General features: G+C 41.6%; 1 protein-coding gene across 5 annotated transcripts in view; it reads right to left on the bottom strand.

Annotated features, from left to right (window-relative positions):
* Positions 1 to 1205: 1205 nt before the first annotated feature.
* Positions 1206 to 19572, bottom strand: part of htt (huntingtin) — a 232343-nt gene continuing 213976 nt past the window's right edge. For 4 of the 5 annotated variants that reach the window (XM_041185572.1, XM_041185571.1, XM_041185570.1 and 1 more), the window contains 5 exons: positions 14679 to 14892; positions 12693 to 12798; positions 10024 to 10186; positions 8400 to 8560; positions 1206 to 3292 (listed from right to left, as the gene is read on the bottom strand). In XM_041185572.1, coding sequence (XP_041041506.1) covers positions 3079 to 3292; positions 8400 to 8560; positions 10024 to 10186; positions 12693 to 12798; positions 14679 to 14892 — 858 coding nt within the window. In that variant the 3' untranslated portion in view covers positions 1206 to 3078. Of the gene's footprint in view, positions 3293 to 8399; positions 8561 to 10023; positions 10187 to 12692; positions 12799 to 14678; positions 14893 to 19572 lie in introns of those variants that run through there. The other variant, XR_005942751.1, reaches the window with a different exon arrangement.

The following is a 19572-nucleotide window of genomic DNA, read 5'->3' on the forward strand; positions in this document are numbered from 1 at the left end:
TATTGCTTTTTCGCCTCAAGTCCTTATCTAGTTTCCACTTAAGTGCACCCATGCTATTTAACCCAACTGCTCCAAGTGGTAGCAAATTTCACATTAGAACCATTCGCTGGGTAAAGAGGTTTCTCCTGAATTGCCTGTTAGATTTATTTGTGACTACCTTATTTGTACGGGCTTTAATTTCAATCTCCCTCACAAGTGCAAACACCTTCACTATGACTATCCTATCAAACCGCTTCATTATTTTAAATTCCATCAGGTCACCCCCCTCAGCCTTTTTAAGAGTATATTTTCGGCAATCAAACTATCACGCAACAGTCACCAGTGAACATTTTTAATGTTCATTCAGAATTTAACTATTTGGCAGTTACCCTTTCATATTTTGCCCAGATATGCCAAAAAATAATTCCAGTTAGTTTTGAATATTGTTGGTTTTGAACATGATGAGCGTGGATAAATTGTGCACTCAAGTGTGCTTCCCTCTGAACCAATGGTATACTGTTCTGTGTCCCAGACATTTGTAAACAGTTAAAAAAAATCAGTGAAGTGCCGTTTTTCTTCTCTTTTCAACAATCTACACAGCATGCGATCACTAATTTAATATGCAAGCATTGTGAAGGAATCTGGTGTACATAGTTTAATTATTTATATGCTCATGTCTTCTCATATCATCTTCATAGATGTCTTAATGCATCATTGATCATAGATCAGTAGGCGCCCAAAGCTCCGCTTCAAGGATGCTCACAAACATGACATGAAGGCCCTAAACATTGATTTTCACACTTGGGAGATACTAGCCCGACCACAGAGGGAAATTGCAATATCAGCTGTGGGCCAGCGTGCACCACCATAGCAATTAGAAGCCACAGCAGCTAGACAGCAGGCTCCAGCGCCAAAAGCAGCAACCCACAATGACACCCAATAACCATCTCATATGCAGCATGTATGCCTCTTATGGATCGGTTTCTTCTGAAAAAGTGCACAATATGAAACTATCCCCTCCATCAATGGATTTGCTGCATGTCCATCATCTCACAGGTGGAAGGATGCCAATGTTGATCTTATCTTTTTTTAAGATGATTAAAATTGCTAACACAGGGGGTTGACAGCAAGGCAAACCTTGCTTTAAGTTTAAAATGAGACAGTACATAAAAAACATTTGTCCCTTCCTCAGTCCAGAATACAAAAAGGTCACAAATTACATGCACCACGTTTCAGCAAGTTCTTTTATTTTTCAAAGTGCAAATTAAGTCATTTAGAATTAAAATGCAACATTTTAGTTAGGTTTTAATGGGTACTATGAGGACTAACACTTAATACAAGGGCTCTAGCCACGTGTCTGTCATAGCCATTGTATGAACATTGTCAGATCAAGAGTCTCTTTGTGGAATTTAGAAGCGGCTCCACCGTACCTATTGACAGTCTGTTCAACTATATATATATATATGTGTACATATATATAAATAAAAATAGACAGTCTAACACGGGACACAGCAACAGTATGACACTCAGTGGCAGGAGGTTGTCACAATATAGACCATGAGTAATGGTAAGAACTTATCCTACTGGCTAAGTCTAAGTTTGTTAGATACTGTTGTTGGCAATATTTAAATCACATTGCCAGAATATGACAGAAGCACAGGTTGTACAGCATTAAATTTGGAAACTACAATGAAAATTCAAGTTCCCTTCACGGTCCTGCCCACCTAATTCCTACCCCCCACCCACCGCCCAACAACCCAAACATCAAGTAAATTGCGTCAGACTTAAATGAACCTGGTGTCCCTGCCAGTGTTCTTGTCAATATGTGCAACTAAGCAAGTGTCTGTCCCAGTATTAGACATGTGGAAGAAGATATGAAAAGATGCATTCGCACACATTCATCTTAACAAAACATGAGAATGCTTGATGTGGATAGCAACAGGACTACAACCCCTTTATAAAAAACAAGATTATTGCTTTACTGAAGCATTTCAAAGTTTGATTCTGTCTCAAAACACCTAAAATGGAATTATATAGTCAAGTAATGATTTAAATCAGTAAATGCATGATTAGCCAAGGGTCGTCTTTCCATTTTATATCTTCAATTGCACTTCATATTTCAGATTTGGAAAAAAAAAATAATTGCAAACAAATTAAGCCTTCACAAAAACAGCTCAAGTTCAGTTTGTTAACATTTTGTGTGTTTTGCTATAGTAGTCCATCATAGGTTTGTTATTCTAATCTGATCTCATTCTGAAACAATTTAGCCTCGCAAATGACAAAAAAAATATGAAATTCTGGAAATATGACAGTTCAGATATGAAAAACCAATTAATTTGAACACGGATTCTTATGTTGAGATGACGAATAAACTCTTGACTTGCTGTAATGTTTAACCTTATAATATCAAACCCACGTGCTAAATTTCATTTTCCACTAAATACATCATCTTGATAGAATTGGTTCATTTTGCTCTTTCTCAAATATGACCTGAATACCAGATCATGATATGTCTTTAACTTCACAGCTAATAATAAATATATTTTTCTTTGTATAGTACATAGACACACTATTTCATTAAGAAATTAAATGCTGTTTGATGGAAGTTGTGAACTTAATGCTGCATTATGGGCCCGCACCAAATCAAAATAAATATTCACTCGTACTCCACAGTCACACCTGTTTTTAAACCGCACTCAGACTTCATCCACAGCCAAGGACAGACAGACGTAGAAGACATTCAACATAGTGGTTTTGTTCATTGCAAATTATGGGATAAATTCATGCACCACAGGTTTTACAATTGTACATACTTTACATGATATATAAATCTTCGGTTAAAAGACAAGTTTTACTTATATTACCACATCTTACATCCTGAGAAGATTAATGTTTTGTGATTATATGCACTAAATTAGACATACAACCACATTACAACAAGTAACTGAAGAGTCAGAACATTTGGAAGGAACATGCTGGGAGTGTGACTTGAGAATACTGAGATTGCTGCAAAGGGACTCTTGCATTCTGTCCCAACCCACTGTGTATGCCACTGTGTTTACCAAGTCCTCTCCACATGTCAAGTCCTCAGACTGCAAATCAGAACTGTGCAACCTGGTGAACGCTTCGCAAGCAGGTCAACAGCTGGTGATAGGGGCTGCCAGGAGTCGCCACCATTTCAAAGACCGACTGGAAAGCACGGCGATCCAGCTCCTCATCGATCTGTTTCCTGTAGAAGTCCATGGCCAACAAGCAGAAGAGGTTTATATCCACTTGCTCAGACTTACCCATACGGCTGATAATGTGGGGGAGGCTGTACGTGCAGTTAAGAAATAATTTCATTGTGACTATACTGTGATCTGTTGTGTAATGGCAATGGGGTCATGTTTGATTTAGACTAGTTTTCTCACCTTTCCAAATAACCTGCACCAAGCCAACGACAATTCTGACTCTAAGCTCAAGCAGCACACTGCTTTCCTTTAACCGCTACCTTTATATTTCACAAAACGTTTACAAAATCTCTCATTACACCTTAGTTATAGCAGCCTCCAAAATTCGAAAGATTTGTGAATTATTACAGAGTGTAGGCCTTAGCCCGCTGGGTAGTACACTTCAGAGTCAAAAGCTGGTGGGTTCAAATCTCACTCGACGCTCGAGTACATAATATCAGTGAGACTTCACTGCAATACTGAAGGATTGTTGGAGGTACCATTAACTAAACATTATTGATTAGGCATTAAACCGATGTCCTATCTTCCTTCTCAGGTGGATGTAAAATATACCACGGGATTATTTTGAAAAGGAGCAATGGAATTCTCCACTTTGTCTTGGCCAATATTTATATCTCAACCAGCATCACTGAAAGAGATTATCCAGTTATTAACTCATTATTATTTGAGGGACCTGGTGTATCTTTCTTGTTTGTCCTTCAAGGCAAAATTGACCATGTTATATCTGGGATATTTGGTAGGGTTCTGGTGAGTACATAGGTGACCACCTAGGCCAAGACGCACCCCCAGTTGTGCTACAAATATGGACAGGATACTGCAGACGATTAGTTTTGGACGAATTGCTGACTCGGAATTTCCTCTCCACCTCTGATATGCACTTACAAAGCAAGTGGTGTACCTGCGCCACATGGACCGCACCACTACCTCAAAGGCAGGTATAGTGATGGCCAATAAATGCTGGCCATGCCAGAGATGCTCACATGACGAACTAATAAGGAAAAAGCTGCTCTGCATAAATTGGCTGCTGCGTTTCCTATATTACAACAGTAACACAAATGTACTTCTGTGAAGCACTTTGGGAAGGCCTGAGGTTGTGAACGTCTTTTTAGTGTAAAATAAATAAGCATAGAATCTACAACACAGAGCCAAGCTATTTGGCTCAACCGGTCTATACCTCCTCCCACTCCAATTATCTTTTTCCATCCTGTCCTCCATATTCCTCTATCTCACAGAATCACAGTGCAGAAGAGGCCCTTCAGCTCATCAAGTCTGCACTGACACTTGAGAAACACCTGACCTACCTACCTAATCCCATTTAGCAGCACTTGGCCCATAGCCTTGAATGTTATGACGTGCCAAATGCTCATCCAGGTACTTTTTAAAGGATGTGAGGCAACCCGCCTCCACCACCTTCCCAGGCAGCGCATTCCAGACCGTCACCACCCTCTGGGATAAAAAGGTTTTTCCTCACATCCCCCCTAAACCTCCTGCCCCTCACCTTGAATGTATACCCCCTTGTGAGTGACCCTTCAACTAAGGGGAACAGCTGCTCCCTATCCACCCTGTCCATGCCCCTCAATCTTGTACACCTCCATCAGGTCGCCCCTCAGTCTTCTCTGCTCCAACAAAAACAACCCAAGTCTATCCAACCTCTCTTCATAACTTAAATGTTTCATCCCAGGCAACATCCTGGTGAATCTCCTCTGCACCCCCTCCAGTGCAATCACAGCCTTCCTATAATGTGGCGACCAGAACTATACACAGTACACCAGCTGTGGCCTCACCAAGGTTCTATACAACTCCAACATGACCTCCCTATTTTTGTAATCTATGCCTCGATTGATAAAGGCAAGTGTCCCATATGCCTTTTTCACCACCCCATGCCCCTCCGCCTTTAGAGATCTATGGACACACATGCCAAGGTCCCTTTGTTCCTCAGAACTTCCTAGTGTCATGTCATTCATTGAATACTTCCTTGTCAAATTACTCCTTCTAAAGTGTATCACCTCTCACTTTTCAGGGTTAAATTCCATCTGCCACTTATTTGACCATCCCGTCTATATCTTACTGTAGCCCAAGACACTCAGCCTCACTGTTATCCACCCAGCCCCAGTCATCCGCAAACTTACTAATCCTACCCCCCACATAGTCATCAATGTTGTTTATATAAATGATGAATAGTAGGGGACCCAGCACAGATCCCTGTGGTACGCCATTGGACACTGGCTTCCAGTCACTAAAGCATCCTTCTGTCATCACCCTCTGCCTCCTACAACTAAGCCAATTTTGAATCCACCTTATCAAATTACCCTGTATCCCATGTGCCTTTGCCTTCTTTATAAGTCTCCCATGTGGGACCTTGTCAAAGGCTTTGCTGAAATCCACATAAACTACATCAACTGCACTACCCTCATCTACACACCTGGTCACCTCCTCAAAAAATTCAATCAAATTTGTTAGGCATGACCTCCCTCTGACAAAGCCTTCCCCCTTACAGTTAACTCAGTGGTTGCGTTCCTGAAAAACACAACTTTTATGTAACATTGGTTCCCTTAGGAATCAATGTTAAAACTGTAGTTAGGTCTGTGGGACATTCCTTATCAGAAAAAAAATGTTAAAACTTGATACCCTCTAAGCTGAAATAGTTTACACTGCTAAATTCCTACATTGGTAAATGAAGTAATTTTTCAAATAAAATAAGTTAACAAAATAAAATAAAAATTTAACTTTCTACTTACATTACGAACATACATACGAACATACTAATTAGGAAGAGTAGGCCACTCGGCCCCTTGAGCCTGCTATGCCATTCAATAAGATCATGGCTGGTCTGAATGTAACTTCAGCCCCACATTCCTGCCTACCCCCGATAACCTTTCGCCCCCTTGTTAATCAAGAATCTATCCAGCTCTGCCTTAAAAATATTCAAAGTCTCTGCTTCCACTGCCCTTTGAGGAAGAGAGTTCCAAGGACTCTCAACCCTGAGAGAGAAAAAAAATTCTGCTCAACTCTGTCTTAAGTGAAAGGTCCCTTTTTTTTTATTTTTAAACAGTGACCCCCAGTTCTAGATTCTCCACACCCATCCTGTCAGGATCTTAAAGGTTTCAATCATTGCACCTCTTACTCTTCTAAATTCCAGTGGATACAAGCCTAACCTGTTCAGCCTTTCCTCATAATACAACCCACCCATTCCTGGTATTAGTTTAGTAAACTTTCTCTGAACTGCTTCTAATGCATTTACATCTTCAAGTAAGGAGACCAGTAGTATACACAATACTCCAGATGTGGTCTCACCAATGTTTTGTACAACGGAAGCATAACCTCCCTACTTTTGTAATCAATTCCCCTCACAATACATGTTAACATTCTATTAGCTTTCCTAATTACTTGCTGTACCTGCATACTAACCTTTTGTGATTCATGTACTCAGGCACTCAGATCTGCAATCTCTCAACATTTAGATCATAAGCTTTTTTATTCTAAAACAAAAACAGAATTACCTGGAAAAACTCAGCAGGTTTTGTTTCTCCAGGTAATTCTGTTTTTGTTTTGGATTTCCAGCATCCGCAGTTTTTTTGTTTTTACTTCTTTTTTATTCTTCCTGCCAAAATGAACGATTTCACATTTGCCCACATTATACTCTATTTGCCAGATCTTTGCATACTCACTTAACCTTTCTATGTCACTTTGCAGCCTCCTGACGTCCTCTTCACAATTTACTTTCCTATCTATCTTTGTGTCATCAGAAAATTTAGCAACCATTCCTTCGGTCCTTTCATCCAAGTCATTTATATAAAAAGTTGAGGACCCCACACTGATTCCTGTGACACACCCTGCCAACTGGAAAAAGACCCATTTATGCCAACTCTCTGCTTCATGTTAGCTAACCAATCTTCTATCCATGCCAATATGTTACCCCTAGGCCATGAGCTTTTACTTTCTGCAATAACCTTTGATGAGCCACTTTATCAAATGCCTTCTGGAAATCTAAGTACAGTACATCCACCGGTTCCCCTTTATTCGCAGTACATGTGACTCCTCCAAAGAACTCCAACAAATTGGTTAAACATGATTTCCCTTTTACAAAACCATGTTCACTCTGCCTGAGTGCCTTGAATTTTTCTAATTGCCCTGCCATAACATCTTTAATAATATCTTCTAACATTTTCCCTATGACATGTTAGGTTAACTGGCCTATAGTTTCCTGCTTTCTGTTTTCCTTCTTTTTTGAATAAAGGAGTTATATTTGCCAATTTCCAATCTAATGGAACCTTCCCCAAATCGAGAATTTTGGAAAATTAAAACCAATGCATCAACTATCTCACTTTCAAGGCCTTAGGGTGAAGTCCATCCTGACCTGGGAATTTGTCAGCCCGCAGCCCCAACAATTTTATCAATACCACTTCCTCGGTGATTGTAATTTTCCCCGAGTTCCACCCTCCCTCCCTTCCATTTCCTGATTTACAGCTATTTCCAGGATCCTGTTTCCCGAACCTCCGCTCCCTGATCTTCTTGGTCGGTGCAGATCCTCGCTCTCCCCAATCCTTGAAGTTGTAGCTTCCCCCCTCTCCCCGACCCATCCTTTCATTGAACCTTCCACTCCCCGACTCACCCGCTCGCCACTTCCCTCTCTGAACCTCCAAAAGGGGCCACAGGTCACATGGGAAACATTATAATGAATCTCGTGACGTTCAACGAGATTACAGGCCCCATTAACTTAACAATGTTCAAGCAAAACAACGTTAAGTGGGGCACTGTGAAATGAGAACTTATTGTTCAAATTTCCCCTTAAATGTGACGATGGTCTCTGCTTCAACCAATCCATGTGGCAGCGAGTTCCATCCAAATCCTTCATTTGATCTGTTTGCTGTGCACCCTGTATTTATGTGCTCACCCCACCCCTGCAGTGTGGCTCAGGGAGACCCAGGAATAAAAGAGAGAACACACACACACATACATATATTAGTTTGTACATTGCACTCTAGCCTAACTCAAAGCCAGTCTAATCCCCAAAACATTGCTGCCCATCTCAAACACACCACTGTGGGCAGGACTCTGCAACTGCCCCAGATAATGGTACAATCTTGAAGCTTGCACGAAACATACACCAGACTGAGATTCACAATCTGATGTAACTTTCACTTCTAGCCTCTGTACTCCTACAAGTACATCAATAATCAATAAGGATACAGAGCTGAGATCCATGCGCTGGTTGAAGCGCTGACGAAGAAACAGGAGAGGCTCCACATCGCCATTGCTATTGGTGTTCTTTGTGTGAAGTTTGAAAGCGATAACATTACCCAGTCCCTCACCATGGAAGATTGTCCAGTATTATGCAAGGTCTGAAACACCTGTAAAAGGAAGAACATAGAAACATAGAAACTAGGGGGAGTAGGACATTCGGCCCCTCGAGCCTGCTCCGCCATACAACATGATCATGGCTCATCCTCTATCTAAATGCCATATTCCCGCTTTCTCTCCATGCCCCTTGATGCCCCTAATATCTAAAAATTTATCAGTTTATACAGTGACCCAGCCTCCACAGCCTTCTGTGGTAGAGAATTCCACAGGTTCACCACCCTCTGAGTGAAGAAATTTTTCCTCATCTCTGTCCTAAGTGGCCTGCCCCATATCCTGAGACTGTGGCCCCTGATTTTAGACACATCCTCCCCACATCTAGTCTGTCTAGCTCTGTTAGAATTTTATACGCTTCAATCAGCTCCCCGCTCATTCTTCCAAACTTTAGTGAATACAGGCCCAGTCGAACTAATCTCTCCTCATATGACAGTCCTGCCATCCAGAACACACACAACCTCTCTGAATTCAGGATATAGTTGCTCAATAATTTCATGCTTCAAGAGCATGAGCATGTAGCGTCACAGAACATGTGCAAGCAGCTTTGACTCAACAGCCTCACCATATTCCCTATCTAAATGGCACAGAGATTTTTTTTTTATTCATTCATGGGATATGGGCTTCGTTGGCTGGGCCAACATTTATTGCCCATCCCTAGTTGCCCTTGACAACTGAGTGGCTTGCTGGGTCAGAGGGCATTAACAACCACACTGCTGTGGGTCTGGAGTCACGTGTAGGCCAGACCAAGTAACAACAACAGGTTTCCTTCCCTAAAGGACAGTAGTGAACCAGATGGGTTTTTATAACAATCGACAATGGTTCCATGGTCATCATCAGACTTTTAATTCCAGATTTTTACTGAAATCAAATTCCACCAGTTGCCGTGGCGGGATTCGAACCCGGGTCCCCAGAGCATTACCCTGGGTCTCTAGGTAACTAGCCCAGTGACAATACCACTATGCTGATATCACTCTGAACAAGCTAGAGCACAAGAGAGTCCAGCTTGTTCTCATCCACCTCTTGAAAATCAGACGCTGAGCAGCACACCTGGACCACCTGCCCTTTTACTCTTTCTAAGACTTGGAGCCCTGTGAAACCAGAGCATGGACCACAAGAAGGAAAGTAGTTACAGAGAACAATCACACAAATGTCTTAGTTCATTTGCAGGAAATACCTTATGGTTCTCATGTATGGTCTACATTTTAATAATATTTATGTATTTTACACATATTTATGTTATGCTATGTTATCCTGTAGAAAACTCGTTTAGCCACCGAATCAAATCTGTTAAGGAAAAGCTAGGTAAGTACATGAGGGAGAAAGGAGTAGAGAGACATACTGACAGGGTGAGATTAGGTAGGTTGGGAGGTGGCTTGTGTAGAGCATTTAGTCTGGTACAGACTAGCTGGTTGAGAGGCCTGTTTCCGAGCTGTAAATTCTACGTAAGAAAGCAGAATACCTTGTAAACGACTGTAGCCATGAACTGTGGGTAAGGTTGCTGATTGGAAATAAATTCTCCAATGACCTTATTCATCACGTCTTGAGGTGGGAAGAAGTCATCGAGGAACTGTGGAAGGATCCGTGCCACAACCCGAGCCTCACAGGGAAAGCCCCTCCTGATTCTAGCCAAGTGGGAGAGAATAAAAGCTCAATTATCTCTGAAAAAAAGGTAAACCCATAAAAAAAACTTAATTCTCCAGCTAAATATTTCACCAGTGTCTTAAATGCAGAAAGACCATAAGTAGGTTCAGCACATAATAAGGATCTTTTGCTAAATTGGCAGGCAGAACATTTTAACAATGCATTATTTTGATCCACATTGGCCCACAGCTCAACAGTGCTGAATATACACTGGTCCCTCACCCAAACGCCCATTTGTTCAGTTCCGAGGCTGCACAGAGCATTAGCAGGTATTCAGCGATGAGTGCCATCACACCCAAGCCTAATCCTCTGCTCATTTGATGCCCACACATTGACTGCCCAGGGATATTAAAACCCATTATGCTCATGCTCTCCACCCCAGTTACTCAACATAGACCGGAGACCAAAATGGGGAACTTGCTGTTTTATAGGACTCAGTGCCACATGCCCTAGGATGCAATTACCCACTTAGCCATCAAGACAGCTTGAGCAGTTGTTTTAGTCTTTAATCATAATTTTAAATAGCATAGAGTTTACTTCTAAGGGATATAACACTCTTCAAAAAAGCCTGACTGCCCTTTGCTGCAACTTGCTTGGTCTATGAGATAATTGATACACTGTTGGGCAGGTTCAAAATTGCTCAGTACATACAGGTTTATGTCGTTACCATTCAGTTGTGCATAGCCGAATTCAGAAGCAGCACCTCTTAACCCAAGGCATTTAAATACTTAGTTACTTTAGATCTTTATTCCCTTAAGCAAAGAACATCCTTCTGAATAGTGTTTTGTTTCCGTCAACATAAAATTACTTGTGTTGCTTTCTAGAGTTAACCGTAAGCAGAAAGTTCACAGAACAAGCCTTCATACTTCTACATTATACTTTTCATATTCATTGGCTTTGGTACCGGGTGTGCCACGATTCCCACTGTGAAAGGGTCTCAGCTCCTAACAGAATGCCTCTATTTTTTCCTTTGATGAATACACTATTCAGTCCAGAGAGCCCTTCTATGCTGTCCACTGTTCAATAGCCAGCTCTGCATTGCAGACACCCAGCAGTTATACATGGCATGGCGTGTTTACTCAGCTGACCTACTCAAGCCTCTTTGTATCCCACACCAAAACCCACCGAGTTAAATCCAAATAGCCCCAACAAAAGTCTTTAGAAAGAAGGGCAATTTAGAGAACATTGGAGTGGACTGAGAGCGGCAGACAGAGCTGATTCATCCCCACAACTGATGGGCAATTTACAACTATAAATCACAGGTTTGTAGCCTTTAAACAATCACCCACTTCAACTAGAAAAGAAGAGGGAATTCCAGAGCTTAGAGGCCTAAGCAGCTGAAGGCACAGCCACCACTGATGCAACGATAAAAATTGGAAGAGCCAGAATTGGAAGAGATCAGGGATCTTGCAGGGTTGTAAACAATGTTCTCTCTAAGCTGCGTTGCCTTGTAGCAACCCACAAATTGTCCCCTTTAAGTTACCACATGTGCACAGCTGCACAAAAAAATTTAAAGGGCCCACAGAGTTAAACAAATTAGCTGAGCACTACAAAGAAAAATTAGAGGGTACATTGGTTATAGGGCCAGAGAAGTTTGCAGAGTTAGAGGGGGGTGAGGTCATGGAGGGATTTGAAAACAAGATTGAGAATTTTAAAACAGAGGCGTTGCCAGAGTGGGAGCCAATGTAGGTCAGCAAGGGGTGATGGGTGAACGGAACTTGGCACAAGTTTGGATACAGGCAATAGAATATTGGATAAGGTCAAGTTTACAGAAGGTGCAACGTTGGAGGTTGGACGGCAATAGTCGCGTGTAGAGGTTATAAAGGCTTGGCGGAGATGAGCAGTGTTACGGAGGTGGAAGTAGGCAGTCTCAGATTGTAGTATGATGGAGGATAGGTGGTGGCCATTTCATGGAGTCTGTCCTGCCTGTGCCAGCTCTTCGAGCTATCCAATTAATCCCACTCCCCAGCTCTTTTCCCCTTGGCCCTGTATATTTCCCCTTCAAGTCTTTATCCAATGCCCTTTTGAATGTTACTATTGAATCTTTCACCACCACCCTTTCAGGCATGCATTCCAGATCACAACTCAATGTAGAAAAATGTTTCTTCAGGTTGCTTCAGCATCTTGTACTAATGGACAGGTTATGGAGATGGAAGCTCAGCTCAGGGTCAAATAAGTGCCAAAGCTGTGAAGTCTGATTCAGCCTCAGACTGTGGTCAGGGAGAGGGAAGGAGCTGTTGGCTAGAGAATGGGGCAATGGCTTCAGACTTCCCAATACACAACAGTCTCGGCCAAAAGATAGATTGTAAGGAAGCTTCGAAGGGAGAGTAGCGGAAGCTGAACGAGCTTTCATTAAGTTTCGGGGGTTACTGAGCAAAAGGTGGGCCCCTAAGAGAGCAGTATCTTGGAGCCAGAAAAGCAGTGGGTGGACGGACATTTCTTCAGCAGTTAAACTTCTCTGCAAACCAACAGGGATGAAAATCCTACCTGTCAAAGAGAACGGAAACTCGCTCCATTGCCACAATAACGGACTCGCTGTCTGGAGCAGTGGTATCAGTTTCTGAACTCCGACCAGGGCTGCTCTTTTCTTTGCCTGATCACAACACAAAAAATAAAGACTTTCAGAAGTTATATACACAGTTGTTTTTTTTTAAAAAAAGAGGAAATTTGCGACGCTAACAAACTATTTTAATGAAATTTTATTCTGAAAATTCTTTCTAATATAGAAAACAAACAATCTTGAGATCTTTCTTTATTCTGGGGCTGTGAATGAGGCAGGTTGCCAGAGTGCCCATCCTTAGCTTCTGGGTCTTCTTCCAGTGATTATTCTTACAGCTTTCTAGGGCACAAAGAGTCAGCCAAATGGTATAGGACTGGAGTCTTGTGCAGGCTACACTGGGCAAGGGTGGGAGCTTCCCTTCCTTGACCAGTTTTTAAAATATCCTGGCCACAAAATAACTAAATTTACCAAAATCAATTTCACAATTTACCTTATAGAATCTCACAGCACCAGAGGCCGCCATTTGGCCCACTGTGCCTCTTTCAAAAAGCTATCCAATTAGTCCTATTCTCTGCTCTGTCCCCATAGCCCTGAACATTTTTTTTTAATATTTTCAAGTATTTATCCAATTCCCTTTTGAAGGTTACTACTGAATCTGCTTTCACCACCCTTTGAGACATTCCAGATCACAACAACAATGTAAATTTTCTTTTCCCTCATTTTCCAGGGGTTTTTTAGCCAAATATCTTAAATTAACGCCCTCCAGTTATTGGTCCTTCTACCAGTGAAGAGAGTTTCTCATAGTCCACTGCATCAAAATCCTTCATAATTTTGAAAGCCTCTATTAAAGTAGAGAAGGTTGAGGGTGAATCCAAGTAGAACAATCCCAGATTCTCCAGTCACTCGCTCTAGGATTTAATCTCATAAACCTCTTTCTTGGTCATTAATATAATACCCAAGTGAAAAAGTGTTAATAGAAACTGCCTTTGCCCTTGAGAATAGACAAAATGCATTCCTTCTTAAAGGAAATAAGAATCCCAAAATTACAGTGAACCTTTCCTAGCTCAAGATTCTTGCTCAGGGTTATTATCCTGTGTTATGAAAATATTATAATTTTCATAATGTTATTAGGGTTTATTGTAAAGTAGCAATAGTGGGGCAGGGGTAGTGTGTGCGTGCCTTAATCGAGTTAAAGTTGTTCTGAAGGCTTTGATGTATTAGAGGAGAAGTTGGATTTGAAATACTAAATAAGTACACATGGCTGAAGGTTTAGAATGTGTAAGGTGTAAAACAAAATTTGCATTTTTCGATAAACCAAAGTAGTTTGAATTTCACAACAGAGGGTGAAATGTTACACTTAGCCAGAAGAAGCCAAACAGTTTTGGCTGTTGATAAAATTGGTACTGTGAAAGATTTCTATTATTAGAAAGGTAAAGTCCAAAGACATATTGAAACAATTAAAGTTGCATTCAAAAAGGGGAAAACATGTAAAGGAGAGAAGGCTTTGTGTGAGAGGAAGGCATTCTAAGATCTAACAAGTGTGTAAAAGCCTCCAACCTCTATGTACCAAGCTGCTGCCTATAGGAACCGAAGCTAAGAGAATTCACTGTGAATATCCCTGTCCAGTGTATTGTGTGCTTTGCCTGGGTCTGTTAAAATCTATCTTGTTTTTACTGTTGCCCTAACAGGGGTGTAACTGGGAGTCAGATTAATTAGAGGAGCTAAGAGTTATCATAGTAATAATTTGTAGACCTTTGTATGCGCTTAAAAAATACCTCAGACTCGGTGGGCGACTGAATTCAAAGCATGCACCTCAAAATAAAAATACAAATTGCAAAAACAGTTGTGGCAGCTGTTTCAAGTTTCCCTCTGGGATTTGAGCAGCTCAGCATTTACCATCTGCTGTGCCATAACACTTGCAACAAGTCGAGAGGTACACTTTCATGCGATATCTTGACACATCAACGTAGTACCTGTGTACATGCAGGTTAGCATCAGTCCCAGGGCAGCCATGGCTCGGTGAGGACTGTGCATATTCAATCTATCCACACTGAGTTTCACCAGGGCCTCTCCGTCCAGACGCGAAAGCTGCTCCGAGAGAAGAAGTCGCTCCATTCCACGCAACACACAGTGGTAGATAATGGATGGTGTGGACTCCTCACTGCCAGAAACCATTACTCCACACATCTAAAAATCAGGAGCAGCTTGTTACACGTAAACGGTACAACTTAACCAACACACTGACAACACAGGATACTCTCAGTGGGCTACAAAGACAACAGCATCAAATGGAGGTGATTGCTTCACTATCCCTTCAGGAAGTTTGGAATATCTTAGTCGGGAGGGGGAAAAAGTTAATCAACCCTTTACCAGAATGTTATAGTGCAACCATAGTATTTAATCTTACCATCTCCCCTTGACATTCAATGGCATTACCTTCACTGAGTCTCCCACTATTAATATTTTGGGAGTTACCATTGACCAGAAACCGAACTGGACCAACCATATAAATACTGTGACTACAACAGCAGATAGAGGCAGGAAATTCTGTGACAAGCAATTCACCTCCTGACTCCCTAAAGCCTGTCCATCATCTACAAGGCACAAGTCAGGAGTGTGAGAGAAATACTCCCCACTTGCCTGGATGAGTGCAGCTCCAACAACACTCAAGAAGCTCAACACCATCCAGGACAAACCAGCCCACTTGATTGACACCCCAAACACCACCTTAAACATTCACTCTCTCCACCACCAACGCAGCAGCAGCTGCTTGTACCATCTACAAGATGCTCTGCAGTAACTCATCTAGGCTCCTAAGACAGCACCTTCCAAATCCACGAACTCCACCACCTAGAAGGACAAGGGCAGCAAATGGAAAGGAACACCACCAACTGCAAGCTCCCTTCCAAGCCTCTCACCATCCTGACTTGGAACTATATCGCTGTTCCTTAACTAAGTCAAAATCCTGGAACTCCCTTCCTAACAGCACTGTGGGTATACCTACACCACGTGGACTGCAGTGCAGTGCTTCAAGAAGGCAGCTCACCATCGTCTTCTCAAGGGCAATTAGGGATGTCCTAGCCAGCAACGTTCACATCCAGTGAATTAATTTTTAAAAACTCTGAACTAGGCCTGACTTAGTGAGTAGCGCTCTTGCTTCTGTCAGAAGATTTTAGGTTCAAACCCCATTCCAGGGTCTTGAGTATATCTAAGACCTGGTACTGGTGAACCACCTGACCTGATTAGCTTGATTACTCTCTGCCATTATCAGCTCAGCCATCCAGGAAACCCAAGCTGCAAGATTTTAAAGCCATCATTATTATTCATGAACAGAGAGGTGCAAACCCACATTTACATCTAAAATGCAATAGGGATATTGATAGTCCAATCTGAAGACTTTGCTGTGAACGTGATGGCAACTAGATAATACTGGAACAGTGGAAATAGGCAGAATTATTATGCAGTAGGTCCCTCAAATTGCTGTTCCAATGAGACCCACTGCAGCTTAACTTCAAGCAATGGTAACATTTTTGGGCTGCCACCAAATATTTCTGTAGTGCCCAGTGTCGAATACCCGGGTTTGCCAAAACCAGCCCTTGAAAGCAGACAAATAAGTTGCAGACCACATCATCTAAGTTACAGGTGATGTTCTTCTTTCCAGCAGATATCAAAAATCGAAGGATGTGGAAGGACATCGAGATGCTCTTGTACCTGGTTGGATGCAATACATTCAAAAAGCATATTTCAACAAGAAGGATGAAGTAGCAATCTCCAAATAGTCCAAAATGGAGTACGGGTGGAGGGAGGGCAAGGGAGAAACTCAATTTAGTTTGGTGTTCAGTGTAGGAACAAGTTGCTGGTCGCCAGGAAGTTAAGAAATATAACTAAGTTGGATTCACCAAATGCTGATCCACATTGGGTCAACAACTGGACATGCCAGATACAAACATACATAACATACAAATTAGGAGGAGTAGGCCACTCAGCCCCTCAAGCTTGCTCTGCCTTTCAACAAGATCATGGCTGATCTAATTTTAACCTCAACTTCACATTCCTGCCCATCACCGATAACCTTTCACCCCCTTGTTTATCAACTGCTGCCTTAAAAATATTCAAAGACACTGCCACAACCACCTTTTGAGGAAGAAAATTCCAAAGGCTCACAACCCTCAGAAAAAAATGTTCCCCATCTGTCTGAAATGGGTGACCCCTTATTTTTAAACAGTAACCCCCAGTTCTAGATTCTCACACAAGAGGAAACATCCTCTCCACATCCACCCTGTCAAGACCCCTCAGGATCCCATGTTTCAATCAAGTCACCTCTTACTCTTCTAAACTCCAGCGGATACAAGCCGAGCCTGGTCCAGCCTTTCCTCATAAGACAACTTGCCCATTCCAGGTATTAATCTAGTAAATCTTCTCTGAACTTTCATCGTATTTACATCTTTCCTTAAATAAGGAGACTAATACTGTACACAGTGCTCCAGATGTGGTCTCACCAATGCCCTGTATAACTGAAGCATAACCTCCCTAATCTTGTTCTGATGAAGAGTCACACGGACTCGAAACGTTAACTGTATTCCCCTCTGCAGATGCTGTCAGACCTGCTAAGCTTTTCCAGCTATTTTTTTGTCTCCCTAATCTTGTATTCAATTCCCCTCACAATAAACAATAATATTATAACATTCTATTAGCTTTGCTAATTACTTGCGGCACCTGTATACTAACCTTTTGCAATTCATGCACTAGGGCACCCAGATCCTTCTGAATCTCAGGGCTCTGCAATCTCTCACCATTTAAATAATACGCCTCTTATTTATTCGTCCTGCCAAAACAAAGCTCACATTTTCCCACATAATACTCCGTTGCCAGATCTTTGCCCACTCACCTAACCTTTAATATCCTTTAGTAGCCTCTTTACGTCCTCTTCAAAACTTACTTTCCTACCTATTTTTGTGTCACCAGCAAATTTAGCAACCATACCTTCATCCAACTCATTTATATAAATTGTAAAGAGTTGAGGTCCCAGCACTGATCCCTGTGGCACACCGCTTGTCACTTCCTGCCAACCAGAAAATGACCCATTTATGCCTACTCTGTTTCCTGCTAACTTTGCAATCTTCTATATGTGCCAATGTTAGCCCCTGCACCTTGAGCTTTTATTTTCCACAATAACCTTTGATGAGGCATCTAATCAAATGTCTTCTGAAGTACAGCATATCCAATGGTTCCCTCTTTATCCATAACATCTGTTACTTCTTCAAAGAGCTCCAATAAATTGGTTAAACATGATATCCTTTCACAAAACCATGCTGACTCTGCCTGAATACCTTGAATTTATCTAAGTTCCCTATTATAACATCTTCAATAATAGCTTCTAACATTTTCCCTATGACAGATGCTAAGCTAACTGGCCTATAGTTTCCTGCTTTCTGTCTCCCTCCCTTTTTGAATAAAGGAATTACATTAGCTCTTTTCCAATCTAATGGAACCTTCTCCGAATTTAGGAAAATTAAAACCAACACATCACCTATCTCACTAGCCACTTCTTTTAAGACCCTAGGATGAAATCCATCAGGACCCAGGGACCTGTCAACCCACAGTTCCAACAATTTGCTAAGAACCACTTCCCTGATGATGGTAATTTTGTTGATTTCCTCCCTCCCTTCCAATTCCTGATTTACAGTTATTTCTAGGATGTTACTTGTATCCTCTATAGTGAAGGCTGATGCAAAATATCTACTCAATTCATCTGCCATCTCCTTATTTTCCATTAACAACTCCCCAGGACCAACAGTCACTTTGTTAACTCTTTTCTTTTTATATATCTACTGAAAATCTTATCTGTTTTTATATTTCTAACTGGCTTTCTCACATACTCTAATTTTTCTCTCCTTATTAATCTTTTAGCTATTCTTTGCTGTTTTTTAATATTCTGCCCAATCTTCTAAGCTGTCCCCATCTTGGCGCAATAATATGCTTTTTCTGTCATTAACTTCAAGGCCTCTATCATGCAAACCTTAAATCTCTTTTCTAGAGAGAAGAGCCTCAGCCTGTTCATCCTTTCCTGATTTTATCACCGTAATAGTGCCACAATTCAATCAAGGCACAAACACCAGATGTCCATGAGCGCGTCTTGTGGCAAGTCTGTGCTGCTCACGCAACAATGCTGTTGTTTTCAGTTTAGGCTGCCTTTCTCTCCTACCCTCCGTCATGAGTTGAAATGCTCTGCAATTCCAATACTACCATATAGGGAGTGATTGAGGTGACTAGCATAGATAAAGAGACGTGGGTCAAAGGAATCGAAGGATATGGCTGATGGGGTTAGATGAGTTAAGGATGGAGGAAGCTCGTGTGAAGCATGTTTCTGTGCTGTAAATTCTTTGTAATGTTAGTTTCCCACATACTCAAAAGCTACCTTCAAACATAGACAAAACATTATATCAATCCTATAACACAGAAACAGACCATTCGGCCCAACTGGTTCATGATGTTTATGCTCCACATAAGCCTCCTCTCAGCTTTCTTCATCTCACCCTATCCGCATGTCCTTCTATTCCTTTCTTCTTCAAGGGTTTATCAAACTTCCCTTTAAATGCATCCATGCTATTCACCTCAAACACTCCTTATGGTAGCGAGTTCCACATTCTTACCACTCACTCTTTGCATAGAAAAGCTTTTGCTTAACTAACTTAAATTTACGGTCCCTGGTTTTGCTCTCCCCCACATGTCAACATTTCTTTTTTTAAAACAGACACTCCGTCAAACTCTGGCATTAACTTCAAGGCCTCTATCATGCAAACCCTAAGTCTTCTCTTTGCTAGAGAAAAGAGCCCCAGTCTGTTCATCCTTTCCTGATAGTTATAA

Source organism: Carcharodon carcharias, chromosome 4, assembly GCF_017639515.1.
Source record: "Carcharodon carcharias isolate sCarCar2 chromosome 4, sCarCar2.pri, whole genome shotgun sequence".
Taxonomy (NCBI): domain Eukaryota; kingdom Metazoa; phylum Chordata; class Chondrichthyes; order Lamniformes; family Lamnidae; genus Carcharodon; species Carcharodon carcharias.